Here is a 19,591-nt window from a genome sequence, read left to right on the forward strand (position 1 = left end):
GTTTAACCAAGAGGTATTGGATTGAGTTGGGCAGTCGCTTCTTGTAAAACAATGGTACTCAGCCGCATCTGGTTAGACTGGAAGCCTACCACATTATTTTACCAACATAGTTGCGAAAAGGCTCGGGATATGGAATCATGAAAAATAAATAAAACGAATGCGTACAGGGTTCATGAATTTATTTATTTACAACTGTTTTTCTTTTGGTATCTACAAGATAAGACATATCATAACTAATATACATTATACAATATACATCTCAAGTCGGTAATCGACTCAAATTCTTCTTCTGAAAAAATGATAACTGAAGTGACGACATGTGTTATGTTTAAGAAATTAACATTGAATAATTAAATATGCATTTTTTCGCTCCTAATCCAACTTGATTTATTAATACTGGCCATTATTAAACTAAATTCTCATGTAAATTAGTCTGTGGCACTAACAGTACACTTCCTTACTTCTAATATTATTTAAACTAAAAATAAATAAATACATTAAACTCTAAATTATCAAATTATGCGGCTGAGGGTAAGGTCCGTCGAATTCAAATCCACCGTAGTCAAACTGTGGTTCTCCTGCTTTGGAGAATACTGAAACAAAACGGAGAATTTAATTAAAACACAGTACAAGTAATAAAAAATATGGATTTACAAAAAGCCTTTCATTCTCTTAGGGAAAGGAATCCTGTGCCCAACAGTGGGACGGCAAAAAAAAATTTGCGGTCAAATGGAGGACACCTTCTTCCGAGCGGGGCTCAAAAGGGAAAAGGCCTGCCGGGTTTGTGGGAATGTTTTAGTCAGTACGAGTCTGACACTCCCTCACGCTGCTTCCCCACAGCGAGAGGGTCTATTGATGATGTCCTATAAAAAAGGACTTCCTTCTTTTTGGGAAGCCGTTGAACAAGGCACGCGTATCAGATTTTATATTACAGTAACTTATCCTTAGTGAGCTGTTCAATTAACAATTAATTTGTAAAAAACTACAATAATTCATAGTTCTCAACTATTCGGAGGTGATTGTCTGCAGTTTGACGCAATCCATATAAAGTAAGGGACTGCATTCAAACAACAGTTTTTTTTTTCTTTATCACACAATAGACTGGCGCACAATGCGATTACATATCGTGTACTGGTACTAATTAGACATAATAGCAACTTGTGCGTTTGTACGTATCCGGTACTTAGTGGCAACTGCGATATTTTTTATTTGATATGTTAATACTATAGTCACCGACAAACATAAAGAATAATTCGATGTGATCTACAATCGTTATCAATGACAATGACCCATTGAAATGTCATTAATGATTGCATTTGCAAATATAATGAGTTATTGTTAATTATTGGGCAAACGTGTGAAGGTTGCTCTTTGGCATATCTACTTCCTGAGAATTGACAAGTGACACATAAGTGTTGTTATCCTCGATTTGGACGTTGGTGCTTTATTATATTAGTGCGAAATCGTGGTGATATGCCATTGCTATGTTACAAATACAGTTGGTAAGGTCAGCGATTCCTGAAGATCTACTGATGCGTAAACTGTACCAGATATGCACACTCGATAAAATAAGGTACAGGAACGCAACCTTAACCTGCAGTATTTTTTTCTCTGAAGTTTGTTGTACCACTTTGGTTCCAAAAGTACATAGGAAGTGTTGTAGCTCGAAGTTTCTCTTTTGATGACGTTTAAAAGGTGCTTATTTAATGACCAATTTTTCATGGCCCCATATAGAAACGAAATAACACAAAATGTACTTACAAAATGGTGCAGCCGAAGGGTAAATCGGCTGAGCGTAATACTCAGGCACTTCTACAGGTACTTCAACGGGCACTGGTACAGGCTTCGGGTAGTAAACCGGCTGTATTTGCTGCCGCGGTGGTGCGGGGGCCGCATGGAAGTTCGGTCCGGTCTTAGAGACCACCGCGTTGAAACCATGGACCGGGTCCGCTGTGTAATCTACGGTGCGGATTGAACCGTCGGGTTCTACTAGTGAATATTGCCCTGGAAAATGGTGATGATATTTTAGAGGTGAATTTGGGAATTGCTAGAAAATATTAGTATTTTTATAAAACATAGCTAAGTAATCCACTTTATTGGAAAATATCAAGAACTAGCATTATTTCGATCAAGAATTATTTCGATAACTTATGTATGTTGAAAAGCAAAACAAAGATAAACTTTTGTATTGACAACAGTGTGGCAGTGCTGGGAGTAGCTAGTGAAATATCAAATACGCTACTAAGTCTAAGAAGCTGATAATTGTTGCACTCTCAATACGTTTTCTTTTTTTCTCAGTAACTAAAAAAATCTGCTAAACTAAAATGAACAAACAGCTATCTAAACAAGCTTGTAACGAGATGCCCGCTAATGAGTATCATCAAAGAGCCATTCTCATGTCAGTATCACAACATCTTACAGTTATTAACGAAAGCGTAAGCTACACGACAATTATATCAATTACACTATTATACACCGCCTTATATCAACTGGAGGTCATTAACCTCAAAACAAAGATGCGAATTTGGAAATCGCTTGAGAAAAGGCGCGTTTTTCACTTGTTTTTGTGGACTTCACATGGTTGAATGTGCTAACGTATCGTTAATGGTGTCATAGATTTGAGAACAATGCATCATGGAGATTTATCAGCTGTTATTTGTTGCATTGTATGGACATGATCTATGTACTATACTACCGAAAAGGGTTGCGCACAATGGGGTATGGGATTGTTCGTTGAATATTAATCTGCGATAATGAGGTTGTATGATAACAATCGTTTATTTCTTCCGCGGTACCGTTATCGGTTTTCAATTGTTTTAATATGGTCGAGAACGATGGATGCAGGTCGCCTCCAACAGGTATCTGTGGAGATCTAAGGAGGAGGCCTATGTTCAGTAGTGGACGTCCTATGGCTGAGATGATGATGATGATGATCGATAAAGCATGTTGCATTATTATGGCGTTGATGCATGAAATCATTTAGGCAAACTTCAAATCTAGAGATGAACTTTTGTCCAATCTTTTAGCCAAACATGGGATAACTACTTGAATAAAATTGTTATGTAGTAGGAAGAATACGAGTAAACACCGGAAATCTGAAAAACATAATACACCTACCTCTAGAATTGTTTATCTATTGGTGCTGACCTAATAACTAAACAAACATAGCTTATAAATAGAAGGAAAATAAACAATACCAAATAACCAATGGACACAATAGCTTACGTTAATATGGCATAGGAAAGGGTAATAATATCCGTACCTTTAACCACATCCCCGTCTCTGGTTTCATGTTGTGATTTCACGTCCCCGGTCGTGTGATCTGCTACGCCGTAGTTGAAAGCATATCTTGGCGTATCCTGAAGAATAAAGTTATTGCATTGTTATATTTATACAAATATTATAAAGAGGAAAACTTTGTTTGTTTGGTTGTAATGGATAAACTCAAAAACTACGGGACCGATTTTAAATATTCTTTCACCATTACAAAGCTATATTATCTGCGAGTAACATAGGCTATATTTTATGCCGGTGCGGGCAGCAGCTCCAACGGCTAGTATGCGATAAACTAGGAAACAAATAATTAAATATTTGATAGTGGCAACCCTAGTCTTACCAAAGGGTATTGGACTGCCCGGGTAACTGTGTAGAGGAGGTCAGATAGGCAGTCACTCCTTGTAAAACATTGGTAGTCAGCTGCATCCGGTTTTACTGGAAGACCAACCTAACATAGTTGGGAAAAGGCTAGACAGATGATGATGATCGTGGCAGTGACCGCGATAAATTAATATTATGACTCTAAAAGATAGTTCTATCCGTCTGTATTACATAAAGGTAAGTAGGTAAATATCTATGGGGTAAATACAAGTATACAAAGAACCCATGATTTAAAAACCGGCCAAGTGCGAGTCGGAATCGCGCACGATGGGTTCCGTACCAATATTTAGAAAATGAGCAAAAATATCAGGTTTGTTGTATGGGAGCCCACCAAAATATTTATTTTGTTCTAGTATTTGTTGTTATAGCGGCAACAGAAATACATCAGTGAAAATTTCAACTCTCTAACTATCATTGTTCATGAGATACAGCCTGGTGACAGACGGACGGACGGACAGAGAAGCGAAAACAATAGGGTCCCGTTTTACCCTTTGGGTACGGAACCCTAAAAACTTTTATTTCTCGTTAATTACATAGCTACCACAGATTATAAGAATAGCACACGCATTCTTCAATAAACAATTAATTAATATTTTGGAAGCTAGCTAGTTGGTAAGTACAACTTCTCAGCTTTCAAACCATCATATTTGCTTAAATGAATATTACCAAAAGTAAAAAGAACTCACATAATAATCATAACCAGGGCCAATATACACACGCCCCGACGCCGGAATTTTCGGCGCAGCCACCGACACTCCTACGCATACCGCCAAAATCAAGCACAAACAACGACACATTTTACCAAACACTGATACTGAACAACTGAACAAACACTAGGAACAACCGTCTTCATCAACGTCTACTCCTTGAATACCACAATAGTGGGTTCGCAAGCATTTATATGTGGCCTTATTTGAGTGCCAGCCTTGGTACGCGTTCCTTACTGCCGAAAGCCTTCCGAAAATGAAGTTTCCTCCAACGTTTCGCGGCGGCTAATTGAGAAAATTTTCGCACGCTATAAGGTTCGTGTAGTTTAGATTGCTAAACGAGAACAGACTTCTTGTTGAGTTTTGTTTGTTTAAGATATTTTCGTAAGCTGTGTATTTATTGGGTTCAATTACGTAGATGACTGCAATAATTATTCTGCGATTTACAGCTCTCGTGGCACGGTAAAATTATAAATAAATGAGAAACATTTTAATAGGGATTTCGACAAAGGAGATCATCCATTTCGTACCCAAAACTGAAAGTGCCGGCCAGAGTAAAAAAATAATATATTCTTGTAGAGAATAATGCCCTGAACATTTTTTACTATTACAAGAATCGTCTACAATTAACCCCCCGGCTGCTATTTGACTTTGAAAATACCAAAAAAATCCACAATGTTTGGAACATTGCATTACGGCCCCAAACTGGAGAAGGCAGCCGCTGCCTTCAAAGGACTCCTACCTAACCTGGGAAGTCATCAAATGACTCCTCTCGCTGTGGGAAGTCAGACTCCTACTGACTAAAACCCATCATGGGGTAGCCAGAGCCGCGGTAATTCTTTCGACTCATTCGATTCTTTAGACTGCCTCGTTGGTCTAGTGGTTGCAAGCGCGGCTGCTGTGCTCGAGGTCTCGGGTTCGATTCCTGGGTCGGGCCGAAATCGCTTTGTGGGTTTTCTTAAACTTTCACAAAGCAGCCCCAGCCAGTCTGGAAGTTGGTGATTGATTCACCCGTGCATCGGAGAGCACGTAAATGTCGATCCTGCGCCTGATCTCTCTCCGGTCGTGTCGGATTGCCGTCCCATCGGGTTAAGAGAGGGAAGGAATAGGGAGTGCACTTGTGTCTGCGCAAATGCTCGTGCACTATAATATGTCCTGCGCAGCTGGCTGAACTCCTTAAAATGAGAACAGCGCCGTGGCTGAATTTGGCCGTGGACGCCATTATTTATTATTAATTCTTTCGAACAATCCCGCAGCCCCGATAGGCCTTGTCCCCGCGGAACGTCTTCGGTTAACCCCCAGGCTGCTGTTAGAGTTTAAAGGTAGAACCGTGAATAAAAAATCTATACTTGAATGTTACGGCAAATAACGTCCACAGTTTTTTTTAACTAATCAAACGTCTACGATATACCCTCCCCCCCCTCCCTCCTGCTACACCGAGGAGCCTGTTACTGATTGTTGTGTTCCTTCTGACCATGCTGCAGGGCCGCGGTAACTCTTTCGAACCCCGAAGCCCCGCCAGGTTTTGGGGGTCGCCTGGGGTTTACTGATTCTCTGAGAGGGGCTTGAACAATGCACGCCTCCGACACCTGCTGTTTCCAAGGAGACAGAGGCACTATGAGCCAAAGGAAAATAATAGGGGCGAGGAGGAATGAGATGCCTTCTGCGCAGCATGCCAGAGAAGGAGGCAGTGCAATAACTGAGAGTTCGCGCCTCTCATCCCAATCCGCTGAGGTAGACGTGGAAGTCACCACGCGCGTTGGGTGTCGAGAAGACTCCCGGCACCGTAGACGTCGGTTTGTGGGCGGTGAGTTTAGGGAGGCTTATCGTCCCTTCGTTTCCTTGGAGACAACAGGCCCGTTTCGGCGGCGAGCGTTGACAAGTCAAGCCCTCCTCAGACAGTCAGCAAACCCCAGTGGGGCCCACCAGGGTCAGAACCTGCCAGGGCTGCGGGATTGTTCGAAAGAGTTACCGCGGCCCTGGTACATTATCAGAAGGAAAATGATGGTTTTAAATCAGTAAGTCTACTCGGTGTAGCAGGAGGGGGGGGGGTATATCGTAGACGTTCGATTAGTTAAAAAAATACTGTGGACTTTATTTCCCGTAACATTCAAGTATAGATTTTTTATTCACGGTTTTCACACTTTAAACTCAAATAGCAGTCTGGGGATTAACCGAAGATGTTTCTTATATTAGTAAAATATCTTCAGGACATCCTCGACAAGAATCGTACGATATTTTTAGCGGGGCAAAGCCTATTGAGGCTGCGGGATTGTTCGCAAGAATTACCGCGACCCTGGTTTCTCCATGATGGGTTTTAGTCAGTAAGTGTCTGACTTCCCCACAGCCCAAGTCATTTGATTCCCAGGTTGGGCAGGAGTCCTTTGAAGGCAGCGGCTGCCTTCTCCAGTTTGGGGCCGTTATGTAATGCTCCAAACATTGTGAGATTTTTTGGTATTTTGAAAGTCAAATAGCAGCCGGGGGGTTAATTGTAGACGATTCTTGTAATAGTAAAAAATCTTCAGGGCATTATTCTCTACAAGAATCTACTATTTTTTTCTTTTGGCCGGCACTTTCATTTCTGGGTACAAATTGTTCGAGACTTGAATGATCTCCTTTCCACAGTTGATAATTTACAGTTTCTCTGTTTAATGAAATTGGGTATTTTATTCATAAGATGCAACTACACGTTTGCGATTGCATTTCCACAATATAATTATGCATACTCACGTATTGTTCTGCCAAATTGCATTTAGAAGTATAAATTGTCATTTTGTACATCATTTGCCTAAATTGTGTGAATAAGCACACTATTACTAGTGAACAGACTATTATCTATTTGAATCGTTACTAGATTTTACAATACTATCAATTATTTTAAGCAGTGCATTTTTTAAATAATATCTTTTTCGACTTGAACTTAATTCTCGTCCCTGAATTAAGTAGATACTTTCAAGACCGTACCACAGACACTCTGAATATGGCAACTAAATTAACATGAAACTACTATAAACAAGGCTATGGCGACAGGTACAATACAGCCTCTTTGGTCATACAATAAAGGTAAGTTTCAAAAACAAATGACTAACAGCAAATATAGTACCATTCGTAAAACAAATTAAGCAAATATATACCTAAGTGTACCTGACTGTGTACTTAAGTTTTTAAATAAATTGTATTTTCAAAATATAGAACTTGTTACAGCTTCGGTCACAGCAGTTTATGTTTCTCGCAATATTGTTATGGTGTTCCCCTGATTAGTGTGGGAAGTATGAGAATTATATAGCAATAAATACTGGTTATAAGCTTATGTTGTGCATACGTGATGAAGATAAGGTGCGAAGCTAACTAAGCCTTGGTTATTGATCTCGTGTGAAACTGTGTATTTCTAGTTAAGGTGTTGTATATTTTGTGTGCTGAAATCGTTTTAAGAGTAAGTACATTTTTCCACTGGCTGCCTATTTTATGTCTTCATTGCAATAATGTGTCCTAAATAATAATAATAATAATAATAATAAGCCCCGCAGGGCATCTGAGGCGGATGACGGGGAGTAGCGACCCCGCGGGGCTATATATCCGAGTGCTCCAGGGAGAGTATACTGTCCCCCATCTCCGGCTTGCCGGAGTGAAGCATGACGGGGGATAGGTCTCCCGCCTCTTGGCTTGCCTTCACCGGCCGGTCAGAGTGGAGTCGCTAGAGCAATGCTCGGAGGGTAGGTGCCTCGTGGTAAGTGGCGAGTGGGCCGGTGATGCTGGACCCACAGGGAGCGCGTGATCTGCGTTTAAAGTCCGCCGAGGTATCCTCACCCTTCTCAGCCGCTCATGTCCCTGTTGCCCTCTTGTTGCTTTTCAGTGACTGATTCCCGGGGGCCCAGTAAGTGAGTTGGCGAGTCTCCACCTGCCATTTTTACGTGTATTTATTACATTGTTATCGGCAGGTGCCATAGTTCCCGTAGTTTCCCCATTCCTAGTCCACTAGCATTCCATCATAATAGCCCAAGTAGTTTTCATCCATAGTTAGCAATAGTTTAGCACAGAACCGAGGATTGTCCTTGGGTACATTTCTATAGTGTATACAGGGATAATCGTCGGTTTTGTGTCATCATTTCATTAAAGTTGTCTCAAAAGGGCTTCAGCGTGTTGGCTTCGGCCCCAATTTCGGCTCCCAAAAATCCGGGACTCTGTAGTCCCGAGGTCAAAAAGAGACATACATTTATAATAATAATAATAATGTGTCGCAAGTGCGGCTGCTGAGCACGAGGTCTCGGGTTCGATTCCCGGGTCGGGCCGAAATCGCTTTGTGGGTTTTAGAAGACTTTCACAAAGCAGCCCGGAGCCTGGAAATTGGTGATTGATACACCCGTGCATCGGAGAGCACGTAAATGTCGGTCCTGCGCCTGATCTCTCTCTGGTCGTGTCGGATTGCCGTCCCATCGGGTTATGAGAGTGAAGGAATAGGGAGTGCACCTGTGTTTGCGCAAATGCTTGTGCACTATAATATGTCCTGCGCAATTGGCTGATCTCCTTAAATGAGAACAGCCGCCGTAGCCGATAATCGGCTAGGAGGACATCATCATCATCATCATCGTGTCCTAAAAATAACTTTATACCCTTAACTTTTTGTACTCCATATCCATGTACATTTTTTTTTTAACGACGTCAAAAATCATCAAATGACCCCTCCCGCTGTGGGTTAGCAGCGGTGAGGGAGTGTCAGACTCTTACTGACTAAAAACCGTCGTGTTCCGTCATAAGCCTTTTATGTACCAGGGTCTCTTTCGAACAACCCGCAGCCCCGGCAATATCCATATACCTAGATAAGAATAAAATAAAAGAAAAAAACACAACTTTGGATGTTAAAAGTCATTATCATTTTTATTTTATTAGTATTCCTTTTTTGAGATGGAGAACATGTGGCAAATCATTAGAACTCCTCTAGCTGTGGGTGCAGCAGAAGTGATTGTCATTTTCTAATGGACCAAAAACCATCTGTACCTTCTGGAGCCCGTTGTGTACCAGGGCCTCGGTAACGCTTTCAAACAATTTTGTAGCTCTAGCAGGCTTTATTCTAAGGCGCCCCACACGTTTCGTAACCGCTTTTTGTGAAGCACGTGAATCAATTTACTAGTACACCTAACAAATAAACCAACAATATACTTCCAACTTTTTGTAACATTAGTCGCGATATCTATATTTAGAACATCGTAAAATCTCGTCTTCCGATACTCAGCAAATATTTTTTTACTACAAACACCGTATCTAATCATACAAACCCAAACAAAGAATGGCAGACTGTGACCAATCTCTGTCTTTGTTTCTAAGTAGACTTGGATTATCACCTTCTACCATCCAAAGGTTGACACTTCCTTGCCGGAACAATAGGATAGTCCTTTCATCGAGTGTAAACCTTCGCATTTGATTCGCTTAGCGATTGGTAGAACTACAAAGATTTGGACAACTCTGTCTTTCACCCTTTTATTACATGGAAGTAAATAAGACTTTACCGACGATTCGTTCACATTGGAATCACCAGCCTGCACATTCTATTGTTGATATACATACAAATGGGGTTATCCAAGTTTTAATGCTATGTCCTTTATCTGCAGTTTGTCTTAAACATTTTTGTTTAGACAGTAGGGCTTAAGTAGTTTTTAGACAGTAAGGCTATTCGGGATCGAAGCTGTTTTGGTGTACGTTTTGTTATTTAACTCTGTTTTGGATCAGTGAGGGGATGTGACTATAAATATTTATTGGATTTAATAATCCCAACATAACAAAGCCAAAATATAACAAGTACTTAATTATTATACTTTCGTATTTCAATTAAACACCTTACCTCAAGCAATACTGCAAATAAGGAAAGAACAGCTAATAAAATAAAAGAACAATTTGTAAAACTAAACGCTTCTGCTAATAGATGAGCCATTGAACTTTTGATTATCGTCGCGATAACAAACATCGGATTAGCATAATGTCCATTTGTTTTGTTTTCCCAAGTGGCTAACAACAAAGGGCTAATGAAGTAATTACGAACACCCTGAATTTCGACAAAGATTCAGATAACGTGAGTTAAGGTCTTATTCGTTCGCGAGGAGGCTCAGCGCCGGGGAGAAACCCCGTTGCCGCGGCAAGTTGTCGCGCAGCGGGCGGAGCTCCGGCGCGATCTCATGGTGGCCTGGAGGGAGCGACTATCGCAACCCAGTGCAGGGCACGCCACCATCGTGGCGGTAAGTCCCCTCTTTGAGGAGTGGCTCGGGAGGAGTCACGGCGCCCTCACGTACCGCATGACGCAGGTCCTCACCGGACACGGTTGTTTCGGGAGGTACCTGCACCGCATCGGTCGTGAGGAGGCGCCGGGTGTCACCATTGTGCGGACAGCCCCGAGGACACGGTGGACCACACAGTCCAGGTGTGCCCGCATGGGGGGCACCGCCGGGTCCTCGTCGAGGCTTTGGGCGGCGGCGACCTCGCGTCCGGCCCTGGTTCAGGCCATGGTCCGGGGCGAGAATGGGATGCCGTCGCCTCCTTCTGCGAAGCGGTCATGCTCGAGAAGGAGGAGGCGGAACGCCAGAGAGTCCGCACCTCTCATCCCGGCCGCCGCGCTGGACCAGGTAGACACCATGGGCGCCGGGTGTCGCGAGATGACTCCCGGCCACCGTAGGCGTGGGTCTGTGGGCGGTGAGTTCGGGTGGCTCATCGTCCCTCTGTCTTCCTAGACGACAGACCCGTGTCGACGGCGCGTTGTTCCACGCGCTCCTCAAAGAGACGTCAGCAACCCAGCGGGGCCAGCAGGGCAAGGCCTGCCGGGGCTGCGGGTTGTTCGAAAGAGATACCGCGGCCCTGGTACATAAAAGGCCTATGACGGAACACGACGATTTTAGTCAGTAAGAGTCTGACACTCCCTCACCGCTGCTAACCCACAGCGGGAGGGTCATTTGATGATTTTACGTCGATAAAAAAGGTCTTATTCGTTAGCTTAAGAAATACTGTGGTATATAACACCAGAATATTTTTTGAGTGCTGTATGTGATGATTTGTGCCATCGTTAACAAAAAAAAGTGCTATATGTACATGTCTGTTTGTACATGCCTGTTTTCCCGAAAAGATATATTATTACTAACCCTTGAAAATCAAGACACTATAAACTTCATCTTATATACGTCAAGATACTGGCATATTTTCCCTGAGTAGCCTTTATGTTTTACTACTTTTTTTCTGTAAAATAAAAACTTCCCATTGCAGTACAAAACCATGCAGCACTATATAATAGCTCTAGACAAAATACATTTAGTTACTACAAAATCTATTTACGGCATTGTTTACGAGAAATTAAAATCTATGGGGACAGCCGTACCGCCATTGTTATCACGCACGTCTTTATATCTCATTGTTCCTATTCACATAGAACTACGAACAAACGATTTTTCCTTACAAATTATGTTCTACGGTATGTATCTTATTCTGGCATTGATAAAAGTCCTTCAGGTGTTCCCACGCAATAGAATTTATTATGAATTTGAATGATATGAATATTACAGTTTAAGGTTTTTAATTATAGGGTTTTGGTATGCTGGTTAAATTGGTACCTATTTGAGATTTGTTTTTGTTTTGAAAAAATACAATTACAGAAGCGAATAGAAGCACCTACTTACATTGTTCTATGATATAGGTGTTGGTAGGAAATAAATGTACAAAAACGGTCTTAAAATGTACCCCTTAAATATTTCTGGGCATTAACCGCCTTCAAAAAAGGAAGTTTGATGTTTAGAACGGCCGCTATTCCAAATAACAACAAACGATGTAAAGAATTTGTCGTTTTATTGACAAAATAGTTGCTACTTAACATCAATAAAAACAGTAAATACACAATACATAACCAACGAAGGACATTCTATGACATACAGTACAAAATCAACCTACAATTACTCAGGTACTTTTCGTAGAAATATTTAACAATAATAATAAATAAACGAAGGGTTCAACAATCAAATTACTAGAGATCGATATACTTGACTCACCCTTTCGTAAAATAATTTCAAAAAATATTTCACACTACAATATAAAATATTAAATAAACATTTAATCTACACAGTAATCGTATAAAATCGAAAATTGGCCTCGATTGAACTCGCAATCATTTTTTGTATCCAAAATTTACTTAACTACGGCATGAAGATAACTCCGGCATGAATTTCAGAGCAGAACGCCCAAAATATTAAATTGAAAATATTTTGATCGTCGCGCCACATGAACTAGATCTAGAATATTTTTTCTCTTTCCAATTAATATTTTTGATCGGATTGAGAAAATCTGGGACTAAATAAAATTCAACGAACTAGTAATCGAACTGAAGCTGCATTGCAAATTCTTAAAACCATAATAGATTCATCTGTAGTCCACATCATTCATCATTGAAACTATTATGGTCATGAAACGTCACAGCAGGAACATTGATTATAATCTCTAAAACCATTTTCAATCATAACTAATTTGGGCTGCAAAGAAATTCAATCGGAGTATCCAATAGGTCTCTTAATCAGTAGTGGGTTAGTGGTGAAGATGGGCAGCCTCATGGGGCGAGATAGGAGCGGTCTTGTGGACCACGGCGTTGAAACCATTGTGCTTGTCGGCTGTGTAGTCCACTGTGCGAATGGAGCCGTCGGGTTCAACCACTGTGTATTGACCTGGAAACATGAAAGTTGATTATGGTTAGATATGAGTAGATGTAGAAGGTATTACTTAATCATAAATAATCATGTGACTGCGTTTTATCATGTTATATGGCCATGGGTTGATGTATCGCTCAATATGAGCACGCACGTAGTTTTCTAGCCTCTGTAACACAGGTCTCACCTAGCTCAGGAGCCAGGGCTTCCAATATAATTGTACCTTATTTTTATGCCAATAAAACATGTATTTATTTATTTCTTATTACCTATTTTGTTGTGCGTAGCTAAATAGTGTTACTTCAACGGAAGTCAATTATTAGATTATAGAAATAAAAATCAATTTTATGTCACTACTAATTATTAAATAACATGCAATAGCAACAAGAAGAAAAGTTTACCTTTGACAACGTCGCCGTCCCGACTTTCATGGTGAGTCTTGATGTCCCCACTGTGGAAGTCATTCACGCCATATTTGAAGACGTATTTTGGATACGCCTGAAATTAAAATAAATAAATTCAATTAGCCTTCATAATCATACAACTTAATTTATAAGAAGAAGACGAAACTCGTATCGAGGATTACGATCAAAAGTCTATCAAGTTGAGATTAGATAGTCAACTATTTGACCCTTATTATGAAACACCGAATATAAAATATGCAAACACATAACCCAAAAGAAATCGGATACATAATAAATCAAAGGAACGCGACATCCAATCAACTAAAACAGGCAGGTCAAAGCAATTTCCCTCACAATGAGGTTACCACGGCTTCGGGTTATGTCATGAATGTCAGATATCGTCCGCATGCAAATAGTGAACTCGGAAGTGTCATGCGAGTAGTGATAGTGAAACCGTTTGAACTCACCACGTGATAGTGCGCAACTGTGCTATAGATAGAATATTGTGGAGTTAATTTATAGGCGCTACGATTTCTTCATCTATCTATGGGATATTTAGATCTACAACGTCTTGCGTGATCTATAACTTTATTTTTGTTAATTACCAGATCATAACTTATGACAGATAGTTATGTGAAATTTCTTCTTCAATCTTTGAGGTCTAAAGTAAATAGTAGATTTTATGGTGATGTCTTATTCCGTATAGACCTGTTAAAGATTGAAGAGGTGTACGGTACCAAGGAGTGGGTCTTATGGAGAAGAAAAAGCAAGAACTCCCTACACAGTCTTTTCAAAACAGAAGTGGTCACAATAACCTATTTGACTTACACTACTATTTAAGTCTAATAGATTTTAGCATAAGGTGTTTATTTTCAATTAAAATATTATTTTTGACCATACAGACTAATTATTCAACAGAAATGCCAAGAAGTTATAGCAAATCGCTTTCGTTTTCCAGTTTGTACCAACCCCGTATAACTTGCGCACGAGCACAGTTCATCAACAAGCGGAACGTCACACAGGAAACGCGATCTTGTCGCAATTCCTGCTCATTCGAGATACAGACGTAAGCACTAATAATTATGTGACTTTTTTACATATACTGTCATAAGAATTGGCTTTCGACGGCATTGTTGTTCGCAATTGAGCTAGGAAGTTAGGAATGACGTTTACAGCTGTTTTACGTTTAACTTTTACTCTTATTGTTTATTAGTTTTACTGTTCTTAATAAACATTATTATTGGCAATGTTAGTGATAGTTTACGATATTTTCACGTAACATTTATAAAAGTTAATTACCTAATAAGTTAACTCGTGTTGGCGTTTTATGTATGATGGAATATCGTTTTTGAATCAGATGATGATTAATTTAGTGCTTTTCCTTAGATCCACAATATTATGAGCTATGCTCTTGACAGCTATGGTTTAACATTCAAAACTAACTTAGATAAATTGGAAGCCCTTCAAATTAGATTTTTAAAACTACTTGTTACTAAAAAAACTAAAAGCAGCTGTAAAGGAGACTATAGAAAATTATTTAAAATATGCAAAATTTTACCAATTACTCTTAAACATAGATATCTTTTATTAGTTAACCACCACTGTATCCAAGAGCATAACTTAACTTATGTAAAGAACAACCATAATACACGATCTATGGCTGCTGGTAGATTTAATGTACCCAGAGTCACCAACTACTTTGGTGACAGAACATTAAAAAAGAGAATACCTTATCTATTGAATAGTCTGCCGGCAGACATAAGGAGTGAAACTAATATAAAAAGATTCAAGCGTAAATTAAAATTATATTATTTAGAAATTATTTAAGATTTATATGTAATTGCAAGTTAAATTATCTATATACCTAGTATTTAGTTATAAGTAAAAAATTGTTATTGAGGATACTCACTGACCCCACAGTCAAACCATTACAACGGTTTTGTGGGGCTTAGCACATAAGATAAGGCTACATTTGTGATATATAATAAATAAATAAAAAAAAAATCCAAAAGAAAAAAATATATAAAATAGCTCTATATTTGTCGTAATAAATAATGGATATATAAATTCGTGAATATTACGTGATTTATGGTATAAAAACATAACTTGAATGTATTAATAAGTCGCGATTAGCATTTCCCTCCCTTGTCGGGATCTTACGCAATGTCTTCAAATCTGTGTTTATATCTTGGGAAATTACGTAAATTACTATCACACGGAATATCTCGGCCTATACAAAATTTTTAATTGATTTACATATTGCTTTTTATTAACATTAAATATCTGTATTATATTATGTTATTTTGTACTTATTGACAATTCTTTTTGTGTCATCCAATGTGGAAAATAGAAAATAGCAAAACAAAAATTTGCACACTATTTCACAAGCGACTAATCTAGAAATAAGTATTTTTTTAAATCAGTAATTAATTAAAATCTACAATCCTATATCCGTGAGGACTCTCTATGTACTTTTTGAGTTCTACCGATGTATTCATATAAATACCCATTTACTTTACATAATAAAACATAGGACAACTTAAAATAAACGTTTCAAATAATTAAAAAAAATAATAACTCGTATGTACCTAACGGTTCTGTGAATGGAAACCAAAGTTACCGATGAAAGCGTAGAAAATTGTGGTGTGTAACATAAACCATTGCTTTAAGTATGGGATTACGTTGTATAACGTTTAAGAACCGCATAGTACCTATGTATATTTTTCCATGTTGTAGCATAATAGCTATTCCTCATGGTTTTACATTAGTCCCAGCAGAACTACTGTCCGCAATAGGGTAAAAAGTAGAACATGCCCTTTGTTAGGCGAAGAGTTTTCTTTAAATCGGTTCCCTAGTTTTGGCAGAAAAGCCCGATAGACAGATAAACAAATAGATTTAGATTAGTAAAGGTGTTACCAAAAATTTATGGAGGGATGTAGTGGTGAAAGGCGAATGAGTGCCAGGTGTCCGAGAGCGATGTCGTAGATAGATCGAAGTGGAGAAGAAAAATTAGGAAAACTGACCTCACTACCATGTGGGATACATAGCAGGAAAGAGGGACTGGAATTTTGGAGGGAATCTAAAATTACATAGTGATATTATGTGCCGTCTTTAACAGATCAGACCTTACCTTTTTGAATGGATTGGCGTCAAAAGGTATAAATGTTCCTTACGATACAAATAAAGCCATTACACAGTCACGCAATGAATATGAGCAAAGTATTGTTTTGTATTACTTATCCACATTACTCGTGTAATACTAATAGATTACGATAGGTATCAGTCATAAATCGATACATTTTACGCAATACCCAATAATAACGTTTTGTAACAAAACGTTACGTTCCGTTTTTTATTTACTTTTACCCATATTTGATGTTGAGTGGTTATAATTAAACTGTTATTCACTTAGACGTAACGGTTACTGCATGTGCACTTGTAATAGTTTTCGTAATAGCAATTAACCGTTTTTCTGTTGTTTTCGTACTTGACAAAAAATGGAAAATAAAATTGAATTTAAATATATGTATGTATACCCAATAATTGCGCTCAAATTCTACCTAATTGTTTTTTTTTTGTGCCTTTGAATGTTATCTACTCGTTAGCTTATATTAAAAGGGTACCTACATCGCTTCTTCAATTCCAAATATAAGAATTTCCGTGTAAGAATATTAATTACTTTATTATGACCATATCACACATTCCTCGTAATCTTTGCCTTCATGGTTAGTTAACGGCATCCAAACTTTGAAAGTACACAATTACACCAATATTAAGAAGAGGGAAGATGTTTGTTTGTTTGATGAATAGACTCGGAAACTACTAGACCGATCAAAAAAAATGTTTCACTGTACGGAAGCTACATTATCCTCGGTGAACACAGGCTAGATTTTATCCGGTTTCAGGCAGTAGTTCCTACGAAATGCGGGTAAAACCGCGGTTAAACGGTTAGTTATCATTAAAAAAGGTATACTCACATAATAATCAACGTGTTCATCTTCCGAGATATGGTGGTGTTCGTAGCTGAGTTTAGGCTCTTGGTGCACGATCGTGGCAGCTGGCTGCAAGTCGGAGTGGACCACCCTGATTGGTCGTAAGTTGTAGAAGACCTTGCCGTGTGTGCACGCTATTAGGGTCAGAGCTACGATCACCAACTGAAAATTAGAGGAAATACCTATGTCTGTAAAAATAAAAATATATATTTTATCGGATTGTGACATTCTGAAATAAGACATAGATTTTTTTTCTTCGTCAAAATTATCATCAGTGGCTACCCAGTCTTACAAAGGAGTATTGGGTTGTCCAGGTATCTGGGTTCAGAAGGTCAGATAGCAGTCACCCCTTTTAAAACACTGGTACTCACAACAAAGTTGGGAAAAGGCAAGGGAGATGATGAGTTAGGTATTGGCTAGTTGACTTTGGTTTTGGTTCGATTTTTAAACTAGTCTATCAAATACCGAATTGAACTGATATACATATTCAATGGTATCATGCTCGATTATTTTATCTATGTTTTATATGTATAAAACTGTTGAATCTTCGTGCATGTGTTACACTTTATCTTTAATCTAATGTGTCTAAGTAATTGACTTCCTACTTGATTAATCAAACAACCACAGCTGTTATTAAACTTATCTTAATTAAACTCTTTGGATATTGGATTTTGTAGAAAATTGCTGGAAATACAGTGTTGCATAAACGTGTAAGTTTTATATACATATGTGCTTAATAAATAGCATTGAAGATTATCGTTCATTCTCTCCTACGATGTATGAAAACCATTTTCAAATCTAGGTTTTTGTTGAGCATCACCTCTAATTATTAATTCCTAAGGGCTCGTAATAGGCATTGAACCATTTATATTTCTCTATGGAATTCAGGAGGTCAATTATAATAGTACAGCACTTAATTCGGTTTTAAGTGAAACATCAGGTCACCAGTTATTAATAATTTCACTCATGACTAAAGTCAATGGGTGTTAATTACGAATTACTTCAGAATGGCAATTATGTAAGCTCAGAAAACAAACAAAAACAAATCTAGAATCCATTAGTTTTTCAGAGTCATTACCCATTATTTTGAACTTGAACACAATGTATCGTAACGTATCTATCTCCCATCAAACAATGGGATAGTTTTTCCAATATTCTCATAGACTTTCAAGATACCATTGATGTTTACGTAGAATAGGTTTTTGCGCCTCGGGAATGTTAAGTGTTACTCTTGTTTTCACTTGAAGATCGTATTAATGACCTTTTAAGAAGTGGCTTTTGTTTGTTATATTTTTTAATAGCAAGAATGACATCAACTTTTTATCAGAACATGATGTTTTTAACAGTAGAGTTCAAAGCTTATCAATGTAAGGATTTGGCAAACGATCGTAATTTTGGTGAATTAGTATTGGTCTTTCTGTATTTCAGTGCCAAGATAGAAGGGAGATTTTACTTTTGAATAAGGGTAATATCAATAGATAGTGCCAAAAGTTTCTTTTTGAAGATTAGGTAAAAACGAACTTGCCTAGATACAAAGTTTCGTTATGTGACGTCACAGAAATGAGAAATAAGATGTGCATGAATTCAAGTTATTTAAAAACTAGTAGTCATTTTATAGTCTTCTAATAATAATATGTTTATTGTTAGCAGAAGAAAGTTAGTTAAATCGTAAATTAAATTTTGTATAATTTACGTTTACATTAATTAAAAATAAGTTATTTTTATTTGTTTTAATTAGATCGTTATTTTAATTTTTGATCCTTAAGTTCAGTAGGGAGTGTTGGAAATGTTAAGTTACAATATTTTTTAAATTTATTGCAAGGCATCTTACCTTGAAGGCCATTTTCGATTCTTCAAATTAACACCACTACTTCTAACTAAGTCACCAGCACACGATTCGTAATCGATTTAAAAACTAAAAAAAAATCGAATGATACACTCGTTTCGAAAGCTGAGTATCGAATGTGGTGAGTGAAACTACTCGCTAGATTTATATGTGGGTACCTAGGGTGGTGGGTATGCCGCATGTTGGGGCGATAATATTAAAACTGTAGCTAAAGTAATTGTTAATAAAATTGTTTTATTGATTATATTTGATTGATAATCTTGTAAGTAAAAAACTTTTAAAGTTTATGTCATTGAGAAATTAAGTTAGGTGCCAATTG

At 38.3% G+C, this 19,591-nt stretch overlaps 2 protein-coding genes across 2 annotated transcripts; both read right to left on the reverse strand.

Moving 5' to 3' along the window:
• Positions 1-357: 357 nt before the first annotated feature.
• On the reverse strand, positions 358-4,542 carry LOC135116851 (cuticle protein 7-like). Its single transcript, XM_064034447.1, has 4 exons — positions 4,344-4,542; positions 3,263-3,359; positions 1,762-2,004; positions 358-593 (listed from the first exon to the last, which is right to left on the reverse strand). Exons 1-4 carry the CDS (start codon positions 4,452-4,454, stop codon positions 505-507), a joined length of 540 nt encoding a protein of 179 aa, XP_063890517.1. The 5' UTR covers positions 4,455-4,542; the 3' UTR covers positions 358-504.
• Positions 4,543-12,165: 7,623 nt separating this feature from the next.
• LOC110374849 (cuticle protein 19) lies at positions 12,166-19,383 on the reverse strand. Its single transcript, XM_064034451.1, has 4 exons — positions 19,258-19,383; positions 17,412-17,588; positions 13,432-13,528; positions 12,166-13,048 (listed from the first exon to the last, which is right to left on the reverse strand). The coding sequence occupies exons 1-4, from the start codon at positions 19,267-19,269 to the stop codon at positions 12,912-12,914; spliced, it is 423 nt and encodes a 140-aa protein (XP_063890521.1). The 5' UTR covers positions 19,270-19,383; the 3' UTR covers positions 12,166-12,911.
• Positions 19,384-19,591: the final 208 nt, after the last annotated feature.

This window comes from Helicoverpa armigera, chromosome 4, assembly GCF_030705265.1.
Source record: "Helicoverpa armigera isolate CAAS_96S chromosome 4, ASM3070526v1, whole genome shotgun sequence".
Lineage (NCBI taxonomy): Eukaryota > Metazoa > Arthropoda > Insecta > Lepidoptera > Noctuidae > Helicoverpa > Helicoverpa armigera.

Coding starts and splice junctions, on each gene's coding strand:
- LOC110374849 (XM_064034451.1), bottom strand. Junction 13,529..17,411: donor ATGAACACGTTGATTATTAT/GTGAGTATACCT, acceptor TTTTAATTTCAG/GCGTATCCAAAATACGTCTT. Junction 13,049..13,431: donor GGACGGCGACGTTGTCAAAG/GTAAACTTTTCT, acceptor TCATGTTTCCAG/GTCAATACACAGTGGTTGAA.
- LOC135116851 (XM_064034447.1), bottom strand. CDS start 4,454: ATGTGTCGTTGTTTGTGCTTGATTTTGGCGGTATGCGTAGGAGTGTCG. Junction 2,005..3,262: donor AGACGGGGATGTGGTTAAAG/GTACGGATATTA, acceptor ACCATTTTCCAG/GGCAATATTCACTAGTAGAA. Junction 594..1,761: donor CCCTTCGGCTGCACCATTTT/GTAAGTACATTT, acceptor GTTTTGTTTCAG/TATTCTCCAAAGCAGGAGAA.